The 17,815-nt window shown below is 42.7% G+C and overlaps 1 protein-coding gene across 4 annotated transcripts in view; it reads left to right on the top strand.

Annotated features, from left to right (window-relative positions):
* The window catches only part of EPB41L4A (erythrocyte membrane protein band 4.1 like 4A), a 237,804-nt gene that overhangs the window by 196,322 nt on the left and 23,667 nt on the right, over window positions 1–17,815 (top strand). For 3 of the 4 annotated variants that reach the window (XM_002919171.4, XM_034656612.1, XM_034656610.1), the window contains exons 16-17: window positions 6,312–6,359; window positions 7,311–7,388. The exons of the other annotated variant lie outside the window; for it this stretch is intronic. In XM_002919171.4, the coding sequence (XP_002919217.1) occupies window positions 6,312–6,359; window positions 7,311–7,388 (126 nt within the window). The remainder of the gene's footprint in view (window positions 1–6,311; window positions 6,360–7,310; window positions 7,389–17,815) is intronic. 4 annotated transcript variants of the gene reach the window in all.

Genomic DNA, 17,815 nt, shown 5'->3' with positions numbered 1-17,815 from the left:
GAAAGATTTCTTGCCCTCCGGATTAAGGATTGGTTCAACTTGGACAACACTTAAAAGCCAGGCAATACCACAGGGAAAATCTTTAAAGTGCATTTGTGTGTGTATGTGTGTTGAGGGGCATGGGTGGTGGGAATCACTAAATATTTTAAGAATTTGGCACTGCATGATTATTGTTAAATAGATAGGTTTTTATAGTTTTTCGTCCTTCATTACTAGCGTACTTTGACAGCATTCCCTAACTAATGTAATTGCTCATGTCGAGCAGATAGTCATTTTGATTTTAATGTACTTGGAAACGAATTTATCAGGTTTTGCTAAAGTACACCAAAATTTACATCAGTTTTGTCCCCAAACTAATTGCTTGAAATAGTTCAGAGCATATACATTCTGGAATCTAGACTTAATGACTTCTATGTTGAGGTACATTTTTTGTGTTGGCTTCCTGTGAAATACAGATGAGTAATTGTGGTGAGTGGATACAGGGTCCTTTCACTGGCACAGTCCAGGGGAAAGACTGTTTTGATTTATAGAGAGTCTTTTTGTCTGGGTAGCCATAGAGCCTTCTGTCTGGTTCTGTGTATCACTGGAAAGGTCTTTGACTGGGCATGTGTGTTTTGAGGAGACTAACCATTGCTACATGCTGGTAACGAAGAGCTAAAGCCCATTCTTTGTTCCTTTCCACTGTAAGTGCCCTCCGAATGTCCCTGTCCTTGTCAGTCTTGCTTCATCTTCACAGATCCTTACCTTGCCCCTGGGCACAAATCCCTGCATGGCTACAGTACCTCTGACATGTAAAACTGAGATTTGTCAACACCATGAAAGAATCTCAAGACTTAAATTTAATAATAGGAAATTCTGTTTTGTACTGGATGCCAGAATAACATGTTTTGCAAAAGATACCAAAATTTCATATTTCACCAGTTGTTTGTCATTAGATGGGTATATCTTTCAAATTCTGGCTGAATTTAGAACACCGGCCCTTAACCCTTTTGGGTGACAGAACTCTGAGAATCTGATGAAATGTTGGATCATTCCTTAGGGGGAAGAAATACATAATTAAATAAACATACACACTTTTGTATAATTTTCATGGTTCATGGAGACCCTGAAGCCTGCTTGTTTAAACATTCCTGTTCTAGAAAAAGAAAGCCAGACTACTTTTTGATAGTACAATTTACTTTCACCCCTACCCATCTTTACACCCAAATGTTTATTGAGTGCCTACTTCATGCAGGCATGTATTAAACAGCCTAGAGAGAGTTCTTGCCCTTTAGGAGTTTACAGTTTGTTGGGGAAGAGATATATGAATCATACAAATTCATGTGTACTTATGACTTTTATATATCCTTGAGGGAGAGTTATGTGGTGCTTAGGGGAATTAAAAAAAAAAACTTTATTGAAACCTAACATGCATATAGAAAAGCACATGTATCCTAAGAATAACTGCTTGATAACTTTTACCATCCAAATACCTGCATTACCAGCACTATTATGGGAAGTTTTGCTGAGTTGCTGAGTCAGGTCAGGAAAAGGTTCTCAGAGCCTGGACGCTTGAGCTGGAATTTGAGACAAGAACAGGCAAAGAAAGGTGGAGGAGCTAGCATGTACAGAGGCCTTGGGGTGGAAAGGAGTGGGGAACATTCATGAGAAGGGTAAATGCGTCCGGAAAGAAACACCTCATAGGACACCTGAGCCTTCTTGAGGATTTGGGCTGTTAGACCCAGTAGTTTTTAGAAGGGGGGTGATTACAAGATCACATTTGTATTGTGTAAAGATGAGTCTTACTGTCCTGTGGAGAAAAGGTAGAAGAGAGCAATAGCGGGGGAGAGAGAGCCAGCCAGCAGGCTACCATGCGAGTCCTGGCAAAGGCTAATGGGAGCTTGGGCCAGGGTAGTCATGTGGAGATTTAAGGAAGTGGTGGTTTTGAGACCCATGGGGAGGTAAAATCAATAGGGCTGGGAGGTTTGATATGACAGGTGAAGGAGTAACTGATGTCAAGAATGAAATCCAGGCTTGAAGTGTGATGCACTGAAATCATAATCACTGGGATGTTGAAAGCTTGAAAGGGACAACTGTGAGTTTGGTTTTTGATATATTGCATTTGTGGTATCTTTGAGAAGTCCAAGTGTAAGATTCATATGGATTGTTGGATAGAAGTCTGGAGGTAGATTGGCTATTGGTTAAAACATAAATTTCTTAAATATATAAATGGAAATTTAAAACAGAGATGAGGCTGTCTAGGAAGATAGTATAGATAGAATGCAAAGACCAAGCCAATGACAGAGCTGGGAGAAACTCCAGCATTTATTTGGCGTGGTTGAAGAGAATTACCTTCAGAAGAAATTACTTTTAGGGAAAAGAGATGGAGAAATTGTGGCCACAGGAAAAATCTAGAGTGAAAATCTGCTTACTGAAGAGCTCCCTTTCTTCTTCATTCCCAGAATGCTAGAAGCCAGATTTGTATCTCCCAAGCATGAGATCAGAGAATCTTACTGTAAGAAAGATACAAGAGAAAAGACATACAGATACCAACTTCCAAAGGTATCCTCCAGTGAAATGGTTGAGACTGCCCACATTACTTTGCTCCACACTGCAGTGAAGCCATCAGTTAACATTCTTTGCACAATCCAGAGGGTTCCAGTTTTTTTAGTGCCTGATTCTTAAATATGAAGAGAGAGCCGTAATCACTTGGCATTTGAAGATAGCTTCTGTTTTGGAAAGACAGAGACTGAAACAAACAACGAGCAGTGTGTGTGTGTGTGTGTGTGTGTATGTATACTCACAGGATTAGAGACAATATAAGAAAGAAAAATGTCTTAAAGGTAGAATTATCTTTTTTAAAAAAAACAGATTTTATTTATATATTTGAGAGAGCATGAGCAGGGGGCGGGGAGAGGGAGAAGAAAAGTCCTCGCTGAGCAGGGAACCCCATGTGGGTCTCTATTCCAGGACCAGGAGATCATGACCTGAGCCCAAGGCAGATGCTTAACTGACTGAGCCACCCAGGCACTCCAAAAGTATAATTATGTGAGGAAAAAAAATTTATATCAAAAGAGAATAGCAAACAGGAATTCTTAGACTTCAAATTCCTGTGGCAGAATTTAAAATACTTAGTAGAGGGGTGCCTGGGTGGCTCAGTCATTAAGTGTCTGCCTTCGGCTCAGGGCGTGATCCCGGCGTTATGGGATCAAATCCCACATCAGGCTCCTCTGCTATGAGCCTGCTTCTTCCTCTCCCACTCCCCCTGCTTGTGTTCCCTCTCTCGCTGGCTGTCTCTCTCTCTGCCGAATGAATAAATAAAATCTTAAAATAAAATAAAATAAAATAAAATAAAATACTTAGTAGAAGGCTTGGAAGATGAAGTTGAAATCATCCCCAAAGTAGGACAAATAAAACAGATGCACGGATATGAGGATAAACGGTGATCAAACCTGGACATCAAACATTTGAGTAATGAAATTTCCATGAAAAAAAACATTTAAAACTGCTGAAGAGGAAACTAGTAAAGCAGTAGTACAAGAAACTACCCCAGACCGAGTGCTGGAATGGTACAGAGAGAAGGTACTGAGCATTTGCTGTAATAGACTGGAAAATTAGATCCATACCAATTTCCATTATCATTAAATTTCAAAACACTATAGGTTAAGAGAGAATTTTTAAAACTTCGAGGAAGGGAGGAATATGAGAGAAAAAAAGTTCATGCACAAATGTGGACAGATCAGAGTGGTGGCATTGGGCTCCTTAACAACAAAGTCGGAGAAAGAAGATAAGCATTGCCTTCAAAACGCTGAGGGGAGATTCTTTTCAATTTAGGATTCTAAGCCCAGATAAACTATAATTACATGTGTCAAAGATATTTTGAGAAATTCCAGCTCTAAAAAGAAAAAAAAAAATGTACCTGCCATGCAGACTTTCTCTGTTAGCAATTGGAAGATACATTCTTCTAAAACCAAGACCGCAGTCATAAGAACTGGAAATACGGGATGCATCTTACAAAGAAGCAGAAGAAATTCCCTGGATCATGGTGAGGGGAGTAATCAGAGTGACATTTGTGCAGCAGTGCCAGGGAACAGATCGCCCATATGTGAGCAGGAAGGCACAGGGCTCCAGGGAGATGTTGGTGGAACTTGTAGATTACCGAAGCATTCGCCCATCTCAGGAAGGTTCATGCAGCTCTCAGAGTTTGGATGAAGAATTACTGATAAAACAAGGAAAGTGCACCTATAGGTGCATAGAAAACTAGGCAATTATTATCTTTAAGAAAATTGTGAATTCCAAGAATAGAATTGTATTCCTTAAATGCTATAGAGATCATCTGTGAACAATATATATTATGTTTATACTAAGTAAAAATTATCAAAAAATTTGGTGTAAGGACAGAGACCTATCAGCCTTATGTTGTTTGGCATAAGTATGTTTGAGAAATGGGGGAACATAAGTCATGATGATGCCATTAAAGAGCCATGTCGGCTGAATCAGTGTGAAGGCAAATATAATAAAGGGTAAGGAAATGGAGACAAGGGGCTTAGGCACCCTCTCAAGAATTCTGGTGCTTTGAAAGAGAGAGGAGAGACTGGGGAAAAAATGAAGGGGGATATGGAGTTAAGCAGACGTGTGTGTGTTTATTTTTTTTAAAGATTTTATCAGTTTATTTGAGAGTGAGAGAGCATGAGCGGTGGGGAAGGGCAGAGGGAGAGGGAGAAACAGACTCCCCGCTGAGCAGGGATTTCCCCACGCAGGGCTCAATCCTAGGACCCCAAGATCATGACCTGAGCCAAAGGCGCACATTTAACTGACTAAGCCACGCAGGCACCCCATACACGTGTGTGTTTAAACAGTAGAAAGTTGATAATGTGAGAAGTTGGTAAAAGAATTTTCCATATGGACAAATTTAATATATCTGAGAGGTAGGAGGGTAGTTACTGAGAGTCATTGAGAAGATAAGAGGTGCTGGGACCCACACAACACGGGTAGAGGGACTGACCTTGGTTGTAAGGACAGATCTGTAAATAATACAGAAGAAGATGTAACTCCAGGAAGATGGAAGAGTTGCCATCTGATGGCTACTTTTCTTTGGAAGGAGAAAACAAAGTCAGCTTCCGATGCAGAGGGAGCCGCATATCAGAGGGTTGCCAGGTAACAGAGTTGGAAACTGCTTTGCAGAGAGTACCTAGGTCAGAGAAAGGTGGTAGGACGTTGTGGACTCACACGACGTTTGTGAACATGGATTTGTAGTATAGTTAATGTGCCCTTTTGTGTAACTCCCTCCAGTACCACTCAGCTAGCTGTTGAAGGCTGGCTCAGAGAACCTGGATAGTTTGATTTACTCATGCGTGGGATCTTGCCAGAAATACTGAACCAAAAACAGGACTTGGAGGAAGTTTTGAGTACTGGCATACATGTTATGAAAATGATGGAAATCTCAGTTGGGTCAGGGAGGGAATGAAGAAAGGCCAAGAGGAGCAGATGGAAAGTAGCGAGGAAAATGAACAAATTGTACTATTGATGTCAAAGAGAGATAGAAGGGAAGTAGTGGGAAGAAGCAATAATAATTACAGCTAACATTTATTGGTTTCTTCAATGAGCCGGGCCCTACTGTGTGCATTTTAAATGTATTCATTTCATCCTTGTAACAACCCTTTGTGGAGGTTCCATGAAAACTGAGGCTCTGACAGAGAAGTAATTTGTTGAAATCACACACCTCATCGGTGGAGGAGACGGGGCTTACCTTCAGATTGTCGGGCCGCAGAGCTGCGTGTTTAACCAGGATGCCCCATCAAAGCTGTTCAGGAGTGTAAACAGGAAGGGGAAGAGATTGTGGCCAGAGACCACAGTGTCTGGAGGTAGTTACAGATGATAAAGTCTAAAGTGTGGCCATGATGTGGGCTGCAGAGTTATTGTGAAGAGGTTATTAGAAATATGGTCAAGGGACTTGGAGGCCAGGGGGTTGGAAAGGGCATGCAAGTGAGAGCTGATGTCAGTCAGGTTGTGGCAGAACTTGACTTGGCAGATTACAGACGTGGGAACTGCAGACAGCCCCATCACGGGGTGAATCATACCGCACAGACATGTTGTGCACTGCTGCCGGTAGACTGTTCGTGGCCTCTGTGAGGTTGCTGGCTTTTCGAGGCCAGTTGGTGTTATGTTCTTACTGCTGGGACTGGGCATATTGTGTGATTTAAATGTTTGGTGAATGAACAAATGCAAAACAGATACACATGAACTGAAGTGAAACTCATTTTGCTGTGCTTTCCTTACCCAACGGATAACTTTCTATTTTCTTTAATATCTTCATTATTTGTTTTCTATAGGAAAGCCCATAACAGTGGTGAAGACTCAGATCTAAAGCAAAGGCGGAGGTAAACAAATAAAAATGGAAGGAGGGTCAGGGAGAGGGAGGAAGGATTGGCACTACTCAGAGTTGAAGCCAGACTGGGGACATTTGTTGCTGTTGGTGACTGCTTTAAGGTCATTATTAAAAAAAATTAACTTGGAGATATCAGCTTTGGCTTCAGCTGGTTCTCAGTCTTCCCTTCTGTAGCATCCTTAGCAATTTCTTTTTTTCCTGCTTCTTTGACAGAGGAACTGTCTCGGTTATCTATTGCTACATTAAAACTACCCCAAATCTTAGTGGCTTAAAGCAACAATAACCATATATATATGTTGTATGATTCTGTTGACTGAACAGGCTAGTTTTGCTAGTCTCATACGAAGCTGCCGTCAGAGGGCAGCTGGGGCTGGAGTATTCAAGAGGCCTTTCTCTCTCACATTTCATGTCTTGGCAAAATGGCGGGAGGCCTGAGGCTTCTCTCTCTCTATGGTCTCTCTACCTGGCTGGCCTCGGCTTCTTGAGACAGCGGCCAGGAGGAAGCAGGAGCTACCCGCTCTGAGAAGAGATAAGTAGTCCGGGAACTGGCAGAGGACCCCTTCCACGTCATTCTGTTGATAGTCACAGGACCAGTGCTAGTCCAGGGAGAGGGGAAGTAAACTCCACCTCCGTTGATTTGGGGTGGGGGTGTGACAGGGCTTCGTGTGCATACTTAGTCCACTACAGGGGCTTAGGGCTTTGCCATGTCAGAGTTCTGTTGGAAGTGCTTGATTTTGTGGTCTTTTGGGGGAGCGTGGTTTCATGTGTCTGCGGACTCAGTCAGATGTCTGACTGAATTGAGAAGCACTGACTGAGGGAGGGATAATAGCAGCTACTGATGTTTACAAAATTCATTCCGAAGAACCAACATGAACCTTTCTGAAATTTTTTGTTTGTCATAAATGTGGGTTTTTTTCTTTTGTTCTTCTCATTTTGTCTTCAGGTCACGCTCACGCTGTAACACGAGCAGTGGTAGTGAATCAGAAAATTCTAATAGAGAACACCGGAAAAAGAGAAACAGGTAATATTTGATACTGTAGTTATCTGGAACTCCAAAATCAGAGGTTGCTGGTGGTGGTAGGAGCTGTGCACACTAATTCTTTTCTTTTCTTTTTAAGATTTTATTTATTTACTTGACAGAGAGAGAGCGAGAGTGCACTAGCAGGGGGAGCGGCAGGGAGAGGGAGAGGGAGAAGCAGACTCCCTTCTGAGCAGGGAGCCCCATGTGGGGCTCGATCCCAGGACCCTGGGATCATGACCTGAGCCGAAGGCAGACGCTTCACCGACTGAGCCACCCAGGCACCCCTGTGTATCCTATTTCTTTCTTTCTTTTTTCTTATTTTTTTAAGATTTTATTTATTTATTCGACAGAGATAGAGACAGCCAGTGAGAGAGGGAACACAAGCAGGGGGAGTGGGAGAGGAAGAAGCAGGCACCCAGGTGCCCCAGTGATGGCTTAATGCTTTAATCAGTTCTTCCTAGTCCCAAAATATTTATTTAAAAACAAGTGCTCAGGGGCGCCTGGGTGGCACAGTGGTTAAGCGTCTGCCTTTGGCTCAGGGCATGATCCCAGCGTTCTGGGATCAAGCCCCACATCAGGCTCCTCCACTATGAGCCTGCTTCTTCCTCTCCCACTCCCCCTGCTTGTGTTCCCTCTCTCGCTGGCTGTCTCTATCTCTGTCAAATAAATAAATAAAATCTTTAAAAAAAAAAAAAAACAAAACAAAACAAGAGCTCATGTCATGAAAGAACATCGTGTTGGGAGTGAGAGGGATTGGGTTGCTGGTCGTCCCAGTTTCTAACCCAGTGGTTCTCAACCACGGGCAATTTTGTCTTGCCCCTCCACTCTCTGAGGATGTTTGGCCACATTTTGAGGCACCTTTGATTGTTACAGTTGGGTGGAGGGACTGCTATTGGCCAGGGGTGCTGCTGCATGTCCTGCAATGCAGAGGACAGCCCTCCCCTCACTCAAGAAGTGTCTGGTCCAGAAGATGACAGTAGTGCCACTGCTGGGAAACGTGTTGCCATCTGATGCAGAGCCCTGCCTGCTTGCTTTATTTTTCTGGGTCGTATTTCCCTCTGTAAAGTGAAGTGGTCAGATGAGATCATCTCCAAGGTCCTTCTTCAGTACTTGGAGCCCTTGTGGTTGGCACGAATTGAGTTGGCCTGCCTAACGGTCAAGCCTGTGTAATAACAGCCCAGACAGCATTGTAAGAGTGGGTCATTTTCTTAGGAAAGCTTTCTCTGTGGGGCCTTCTTAGGGGCTGGAGTCACACTAGATAGAGGTGAGATCTCAATGTGTTACGACACCTTTCTGAAGGAAATGATGACTGTTTCTTCATTTGTAAAAACCCAGCTGTGGAGGGTAGCTTTCCCTCAGGTACCCTCTTCCTGCTCTAAAATTCAGTATCTTCATAAACAACACAAAACAAAGCAAAAAACAAATAACAAATTTTCCTCTTGTTTGTACTTACTGATCAAGCCAGTATCTTAACAACTCTGTTTCTGTTTTGCTTGTTGCATTCTAAGTTGTGCTCATAGATGCTTCTAATCTCAACTTCTCAGAAGGTGTCCTGTTTAAAAACATTGTCTTGGGGCACCTGGGTGGCTCAGTCGTTAAAGCGTCTGCCTTCGGCTCAGGTCATGATCCCAGGGTCCTGGGACTGAGCCCTGCATCGGGCTCCCTGCTCAGCAGGAGGCCTGCTTCTCCCTCTCCCACTCCCCCTGCTTGTGTTCCCTCTCTCGCTGTCTCTCTCTGTCAAAGAAATAAAATCGTTAAAATAAATAAATAAATAAATACATACATACATACATTGTCTTTTGGGGCCAAAAGTGCTCATGTTGCCATTTGCTATTATTATGAAACAGTATTTAAAGGTTGCCAAAAAATCCTTAAATAGCCCATTTCTGATGCATTTGCACCAGCTTTAATATTCCTCACAGGTGTCTTCTCTCTCACCAGTTTCTCCCTTTGTTGTCCCTAAGCGTCTTTGTAGATTGGCTTTCTTCTCAGTGTACTAGAGGTGTATTTGAGAATGACGGTGGTTCTGAACGTCGACACGCCAATGTAATTTGTAAGGCTATTAATGAGAAATCATTTTCAAAACACACTCTGACCCAAAGTCTTTCAAACTCATTTGTTTTACCTGTAGAAATACTGCCCGAGGGTTACTAAGTTGCCTGTGTCTGTAGAAGATGAGGTCCAGGGTCTAGCTCTCGGGGGCGTAGCAGAAACTGGGCAGAGGACAAAATACACCTTCCCCTTCCATTCTGCACTCCTGAAAATTCTGGTGCAGAGGTAACAGTGTTCAGGGAAGGAGGGGGCAGGCACATTATACTCTCTCTAGGTGCCCCTTCCTCATTGTGTTCTGTTACACTAATGCCTTCAGTCCCATTATTAGCCTTGTAGATTTTGCCAGAGCCCGTTCATTCCCCATCGGAGATTTGAATATTTAAACCTCAGCCCTTCTGACAGTCCCAGTATGTCTTCTATCTGTGATGAAGGGTCGTCTCCTCATGTCTGACTTCCAGCTTGTTCAAAAAACTCCTCTTCTGGGGAGAGGATGGATCTCTTCAGCCTCATCCTGCCTTATCTCCGCCAGCAGTGCGACACAGCCAAGCTCTCAGCAGCACCCTTTGTGCTTGTGTTACAGGAACCTGGTAACCCTAGAATGGGGCAGACTGAGTCCTGAACATGCTGGCGTTCTGCTTCCTGCCCGCCAAGTCTCGAAATTCAGCCCAAATACTTCATTACCTTTGAAACCAGGGCTGCACTTGATACACCCTGCCTTCCTGTCTCCCTGTGGGAACCGTAGCCCGGGGCAGCGGGGCGAAGACTGTGCAGATTTGCTTTTTGAACATTTTGAAGCCTCTGGTGTGTGCAGTAGAACTCTGGACAGACTGAGATTTACTTTTTTGGGGATTGTGTGTGGTCTTTGTAGTCTTTGGGATGTTGTTTCCTTTGTCATTCCTTTGGGCTTTTTTTTTAAACAAGGTTAGTTTAGATTTTATTTATTTATTTTTGCAAGAGAGGGGGAGCACGAGTGGAACGGAAGGGCAGAGGGAGAAGCAGACTCCCCGCTGAGCAGGGAGCCCGACATGGGACTCGATCCCAGAACCCTGGGATCCTGCCTGAGTCGAAGGCAGATGCTTAACTGAGTGAGCCACCCAGGCACCTGCAGATTTTTTTTTTTTCTCTGACATACGAAGTCTTACCTGTTAGGTTTGAGGCCACTCTGGAAATACTGGGTTCTGTTTTGTTTCGTTTTCTACAATGTGTACAGGTTGGATCTTAAGCCGCTTCACTGTTCTGGCGGATAACAATGTAAACATCTCTTATTTTGTGTGAGGAGAAACACAAGTGAATGCAACAATGTTTATAAATCAACTTTATCCAAAGCAGGAGCTGTGGCTTTTCACAACCATTAAAAGTAAATAATAATAATTCGTACCAACTCTGGAAGGCTAATATTAGGAACAAGGATTGTTGCTCAAAACAATTGCGATTTTAGAAAAATGTAACTGTAGGTAAGCAGCTCCGCTCTCACCTTTGGGTCCAAAGCTGTGGAGGCCAGATGTGTGAGGGTCCTCTTGTCAGTTGTGTGTTCACACCTGCGTTTCAGTCCACACGGTTCCCTACAGCACCAGCAGGCTCAGCTTCCTCCTTGATCTGGCGAGTTGTTGATGTCTTTCTTTACACCTTTCTGTCTTAGTTGTTTTTCCTTTACTATTTTTATCATCTGCATGAGTGTCCTACAGTTTTCTAGGTTTTGAGGTTTGAGAAGACAGTTTTTTTACTCCTTTTTTTTTAAATAATGAGCTGGAAGTTGGAGCGCCGTTGTCGTAACATCTAAGGCGACAAAGGCTTATTTTCCCCATAGTGTCCCTGCTTGTATCTTCATCTTCGTCTCTATCCTCTTGCCTCCCTTTTATATCTTTCTCTCACATTATTTTTCCTCACTCAGTTTCTTTCTTTTTCTTTCCTTAGCTTCTCTCTACTCTGTCTTCCCTTCTCTTGTCTTCTCTGAGTCCTGCTTCTGCTTAGGAGCCAAGGAAGTGTCAGGAACCCCTCCCCCCCAAGAATGTGGGTCAGGGCCTCGGTTCTGTCCTGTCCTGCTATTTGACCTTAGCCAACTCTTGAAACCACTTTAAATCTGAGTTTGCTCATCTTTAAGGTGGGGTGTACACTGATCTCTGTTGTCGGATGGGTCACGGTAAAGATCACTTGAAACCGAGAAAGTGAGAGCACTTCATGTGGAACCACATGGTCTGATATTTGGGCTTGAAGTCAGGCTCTTCTTGGGCTGTCCCCCCTCTCCTCCACCCCTTTTCCAGCTTTTTCCACTTTTCTTTAGCTGTATCTTCCTTGCTCCCACCTTCCCTACCTTTACACACATGGTTATTTTCAGACTAGGCCTTCTTAGTTGCTGATTCATCAGTAGGTTTTAGGGATCTCATGAAATTTATGTAAAATTCTGTGTGATTCCAAGTGTATGATTTTCTGGTGCTAGGGTCTGTAGCCTTCATCAGATTCTTAAGGGGGTGTCGTTGTGACCCCTAAATATCAAGTGATCATTAGGGTCGAAATAGTGAAGGATAGATTGATACTGGGAAATGAAATTGATATTTCAATTCACTGGTAGGATTAACAACTAAAATGCCTCAGTTTTCTTTAGAGATTACTTCCTTTGCTCTACTGATTTGTGAAATAATCAGTTCAACTAAATTCATCAAATTGGGAACTTACCAAGTACAGGGCAGTATGGAGCTAATGATCTGTGCGAAAATCAGATTATATCTGTTTTCACTAGTTGGAATTTGAATCTTGCACCCGAGATCAGAAGGGTCAGCCACCCTGTCTCCATGGGTCTGAGCCTATACACCTTGCCCTGGACTTGCCCAGGATGTACGTTGAAGGAGAACCAAGGGAGTAGACTTATCAGAGCGAAACTTTTCACAAGCCGAGATTTCACTTAAAATACTTGAGCTTAATAAAATATCCTTTACATTCAAAGACACCAGTCTGCACAATATCCTTTGTGCTATTGATGAAAATAGGCAGTCAGTCCTTTGCGCGTTCACTGGGGAGAATCTATGGATTACTTAGTCATTAGCTTTGATGTGTTGCTAGGCTTTTAGGATTTTGAGGTGGGAGATTTGGAGGGGGCTGGGGGCGGTGATGGAGAAGTTGTCTGGTGTTTTTTGCATAAGCATAAAAGTGGAAGTAACTCCAGGGCCTGGGGAGGATTAAAAGAGCAAGAGAAATGAGAGGCTTCAGGGAAGAGCAGGACTAGGGTAAATTGGCAACAGAGGACCATTTGGGGCTTTCCCTCCTTTTATCCTGGGGCACGTGCATCATCTACACACGAGTTATGTATGTGAGGCTGTGTGTGCGTGCGTGTGTGTGTGTGTGTGTGCGCGCGCACGCTTGCATGATAGAGCACAGAGCAGAGAAGAAGGGAGCCTGTGTTATGAATCTGAGCCTACTTGGGAGAGCTCTGTGGCGAGTTCCTGCTTACTTTACCCTCTGAATCTTAGTTTTCCCACCCGCAAACTGGAGTAACACCTGCCCTGCCTACTCACAAGAGACTTGTAAGGATCCAGGAGGTAATGGGTGTGCTTTGAAAAGTAGAAAGCACCTTGCATAAGCAGATACTATTAGATTAATGAGAACGTTCAGCACTGCTCGGTTTTATCTGAAGTCCCTGATACGTCTATAAAATGGGGCCCAGCTCCCTTTAACAAAAAAGCCAGTGTTTCTAACGAAATCATTCTACCACAAGTGTTGTTAGAGTTTCTTGTTGCCTTTTAGATGTCTTTAGAATCTGTATCTGAATAATGGGTTAAAATGGTTTTAAATATTAAATACGTTCCACGAAGTCTTTTATGGTACTGTTTAAAAAAAAAAGAAAGGAAGACAAAAGCTGTCTTCCGTGGCACTGCAACTAATAGGGATGATACATTTGAGTAGGGCAAATCTAGAAGGTGAAGATTTTCGTAGGGTTTTCTGGTTGTCATTTAAAAAAAAAAAAAAAAAAGAACTTATTATCCTTGTGTCCAAGGAAAAGGATGAGTTGAATGGTAGCAAGCTTAAACCAGTGGGTACTTTTTCCTTATTGCCTGAAAATAGGTCTCCTTGTATGCATTCACTCTTGCCCTGCCCCTGATTTAAGGAGGGGCTGCAAATAAGGTAAAAACTGTGGGTCAGGGGAGGGCAGGGGCTGCAAATAAGGTAAAAACTGTGGGTCAGGGGAGGGCAGTTCGTGCAAAGCCAGTAGAAACAGACAATGTTCACCACGGTAAAATTGTAAGAGTTACTGATTTCCACTTTAATAAGTCATATCAAGATTTAGGCGTTTGATATGGATGATTTAGGGCTTCCAGAGCATAATCAAAGTCGACGGAGATGACTGTAGTAGTACAAAGCTGTAGCAGCCGAGGAATGCTGTCAGATTACTGAGTCCTCCAGGGCCAAGCAGGCTGCAAAATTAGGACAACAGAAAGAGTTTGAAAGGGAAATTGCACCAAAGGCAGCCCATTTTTGTAGGGAGGGCATAAGGAATAAATGGAAGAGACAGAAACACATTTAAGGGCAAATAAGAATAATTTATTAGTGGTGGGGGTAGGTTGGGAAAAGCAAATGAATTTTTTGCTTGCTGGTCTTCAGGGAGTATGTCGACAGATGCCTGGAACCAACGTAAATTTCCCCAGGGAAGAAAAATTACTGAACAAATAGATGAAGATTGGTTTATAGCAGGTGATCCAGAAATGAATGAGTTGATGAGAAACACGAGTCCACAATCACTTGGGACCTGCAGGCTTAATATTAGTGATGGAGTGGCCCATATGAAGCCATTGTCTGGACAGTCGTGCTGTAGCTGAAGAACAGAGGTTGGTTTCGACATGTCTGACTGCTTGGAAATAAAGCACAAATAGAGAAAACATTGAGTTTTAAAGCTGGAAAGGATCTTTGCGGTAATTTGGTAGATGAAGAGACAGACTTGACCAGAGATAAGCAATTTGCCCAGAGCTGGGATGAGGCAGAGCTCAGGAGCATAGTGAATTGCTCTGTCATCGTGAAGCTTCGTGATACGTTTGCTCCGTGGGCTTTCTCAGATTCAGCATTAAACGTGGTCTTTATCCCAGTGAACAAGAGGTGAATTAAGACTTGTTATAAAGGAAGATTCTATTAGGAACCAAACTGCCCAGGTAAAGGTAGAGGGCCAAGTGAGACCCATGGGGTTTGGTAATGTGAGGAATTTCGTAGGGGAGGCGGAACTGTAATTGGGCAGTAGGAGAGAAGAGACTAGGGATAGTCATTATCTTCATTGTTGTTATCAAGTGATTATATGGCATTTCACCTTCAGAACATTTTGCAGACTTTAATTAAGTGTCAAGTGTGGTCATAATCTAAATTGCATAGATCGTCTGGAAAAGTAGGGTGTTGAAGTTTGGTGAGACATGCAGGAAATGTTTGGAATTTTATTATTCTGAAACATTGTTGGAATATGCTTTATTCTAAAGCAATGGTCTCCCTTATGTATTAGTTAAAAAATAGAAGCCCTGTTATGATAAGTCTTCCTAATCCAGCTGTTAACTCTCCTTACTTGTAGCTGAGGAAATGGAGAAGATATGGTAAATGTAGTCCTTAACCTTGAAGAGTACATGAAAGAAACACTTGGCATTTTTGAGGTTCGCTTTTAAATGCAACATTTGAAAATGAATACATCCCCAGTGTAACCGACAGTGGACTCCTTTTTCCCCCTTGAGACGCTCACGCTTACCTGTGTCCTGTAAGAGTACATAAAAGGGATTATGTCGATACGATGCTTGCGGTGTTTTTATTCTACAAAATGTAAACCTCTATATCAAAATTAAAATATAGCAGGAGAGGAGCAAAAAAGCAGCGCTGGTATATCCCACACCTAGGGTTAAATGAGACAAGGCCGAATCGTTACAGGCGACATCTTTTACTCAAATGTCTATTTCTTTAGTCTCTCATGCACAGAACAGTTCACTCCTGCCTTTTAAGGATTGAGCATTGTAATATTCTTGCTTTTAGGGCTAGGATTTTTCCTTTCCATGTAGCACCTGTGTTTTCTGGAGCAGTTCAGGGATGGAAGAAATGACACTTTCCTTCTTGTAATGAGGCACCATTAACCAGAGGCCTTTTGTAAGGGTGTAATTTCAAACAGCTACACAACCCATTACTCGGAGAAAATGTGCTTCTGTTGTGACTCTCCAATGAGCCTTACATTTTTAATGCACCTTGTTAGAATATTTATGAAATAGTATCACCAGTAGAGGGCATCTGTCTTTGAAATCCGTGAATATTAACTGACAGGGTTTCAGACCCTCACTTTAGACTTTTCCATTAGAAAAACAGAAGTTAAAGGTACATGCCATAGAATGAAATTCTTCCTGACTTAGTTTTCATTACTAGCAAGTTACCAGATCTTTGCATGTTCATGTCTTAGGAAGTTTTATTATTTTATCATCAGAGCACAGTCTGAGTATGAAGGTAAGCAGCTGCAATCCACACCAGAAGAGAATGAGTGTATGCTAATTGTGCTTCCTTTTAAATGTCTATCCTCTGGGAAAAGTATGTTTGCCATGCTGGTAGGCTTGACCCCTGAAAAATATTCAGACATGCTGAGTTCCTGATTAAAAAAATTTAACATTGTGAAGTTCAGTCCTGCCCATGAACTGTGCATCAGGTTAGCTCAGAATGGAAGCTATGGTATAAAAGACTCAAGGTTAGGAGGAGATCTGGGTTTTATTTTATTTTTTGAAGATTTGCTTTTTAAAAATAAATAAATAAATGAAGATTTACTTATTTTTGGAGAGCGAGAGCTAGCTCGTGAGTGTGGTGGGAGGGGCAGAGGGAAAGAGGGTCTTAAGCAGACTCTGCACTGAGTGCAGAGCCTGACAGGGGGGCTCGATCTCACCACCCTGAGACCACCACCTGAGCTGAAACCAAGAGTCGGACACTTAACCAACTGTGCCACCCAGATGCCCTAGGAGACCTGGGTTTTATGTGTTTTTCTGGGCAATTGGAGGCGTGGGTTCCTATGTGAGTGTCTCTTCCTAACTCTGGGTCCCTCAGTCCTGGGAGTATCCAGGACTGCTCCCCAGCCAGACTGTCACACGGTAAAATAGAATGGCTCAGAGATTGTAGGTTCTGGCTACAAAAATACGTGTGTGTGTGTGTATGTATATGCACACGACATTTTCAAATGGGAGTGTTTGTTTCAAAGAATGATTAATAATGATGACCTCAAGTAGTGTACCTTCTCCTATTTTTCTTTAGATATTTGTTCTAGTATTAAGATCCATAGTGGTGTGTCTCCAATTTTAATTTCCCCTGTACATGCTGTGAGAGAGGGAACTATGTTCTTGAACCTGTGAAACATGCCATGACTGTATCCTGTTAATTTTCATGTAACAGCCTATTAGAAATGAAAGCTTCAACGAGGAAACACAGTTCAAAGGCTTGAAGTGTGTTACAGATCGTTTTTTTACCTAACACGATTTCTCTTTAGAGAGATTTAAATCATTTCTTCTTCGTAGAGCACTGTTCTTTTTAACTTGAATTTGCTTTACACTGTCTTTAAGTCATATGTGAAATGAATATTTGTTACTCGTCTGCTGATTTGCAGTTATAAGCAAATGTAAATACCCACCCACAGTCTGAACTAAGCACTGTTAACAGGACGATCAGAAGATACCTGTTCAGAAGGAGAACTGTCTCCAGACTTGTCCATCTGTTCTTTTCATTTTGTTTTGAAGTTGTTGTGCCCATGTAGGCACAGTTTTGTGATGACAGCCTTGCAGCCCATGCTGTTCTCTCACACCCTGGGAACGTCAGTGTCGGGAGCAGCTTCCTGAAGAACGTAAATAAATAAAAAGTAAAATACTCTGGGGCTGCCTGGGCGGCTCAGTCGGTTAGGTGTCTGCTTTCGGCTCAGGTCATGATCCCGAGGCCCTGGGATCGAGCCCCGTGTCACTTTTGCTCACTTGTGAGCATGTGCTCTCTCTCTCTATCTCTGTCAAATAAACAAATAAAATCTTTTTTAAAAAGTTAAATATTCAAATAACAGGTGTTTGATTTTTTTAAAAAGATTTTATTTATTTGAGAGAGACAGCAAGGGGGCACAACCAGGGGGAGCAACAGAAGACAGCTCCCCACTGAGCAGGGAGCCAGACACGGGGCTGGACCCCAGGACCCCTGAATCATGACCTGAGCTAAAGGCAGATTCTTAACCAAGTGAGCCACCGAGGCGCCCCCAGGTTTTGATTTTTGCAAGGAATACTCATGGCTTCACAGCATCATTGCAGTGCATTCCAGACAGTATTGCTTTATCTCAATACTTCTCCCCCACCTCTCCCCTATAGCACCTTACTCTTGTTATTAGAAAGACTTAATACAGCAAAAGTCCAGAACTTCTG

This window comes from Ailuropoda melanoleuca, chromosome 3, assembly GCF_002007445.2.
Source record: "Ailuropoda melanoleuca isolate Jingjing chromosome 3, ASM200744v2, whole genome shotgun sequence".
NCBI classification, from domain to species: domain Eukaryota; kingdom Metazoa; phylum Chordata; class Mammalia; order Carnivora; family Ursidae; genus Ailuropoda; species Ailuropoda melanoleuca.
This window is presented reverse-complemented; position numbering and strand designations above follow the sequence as displayed.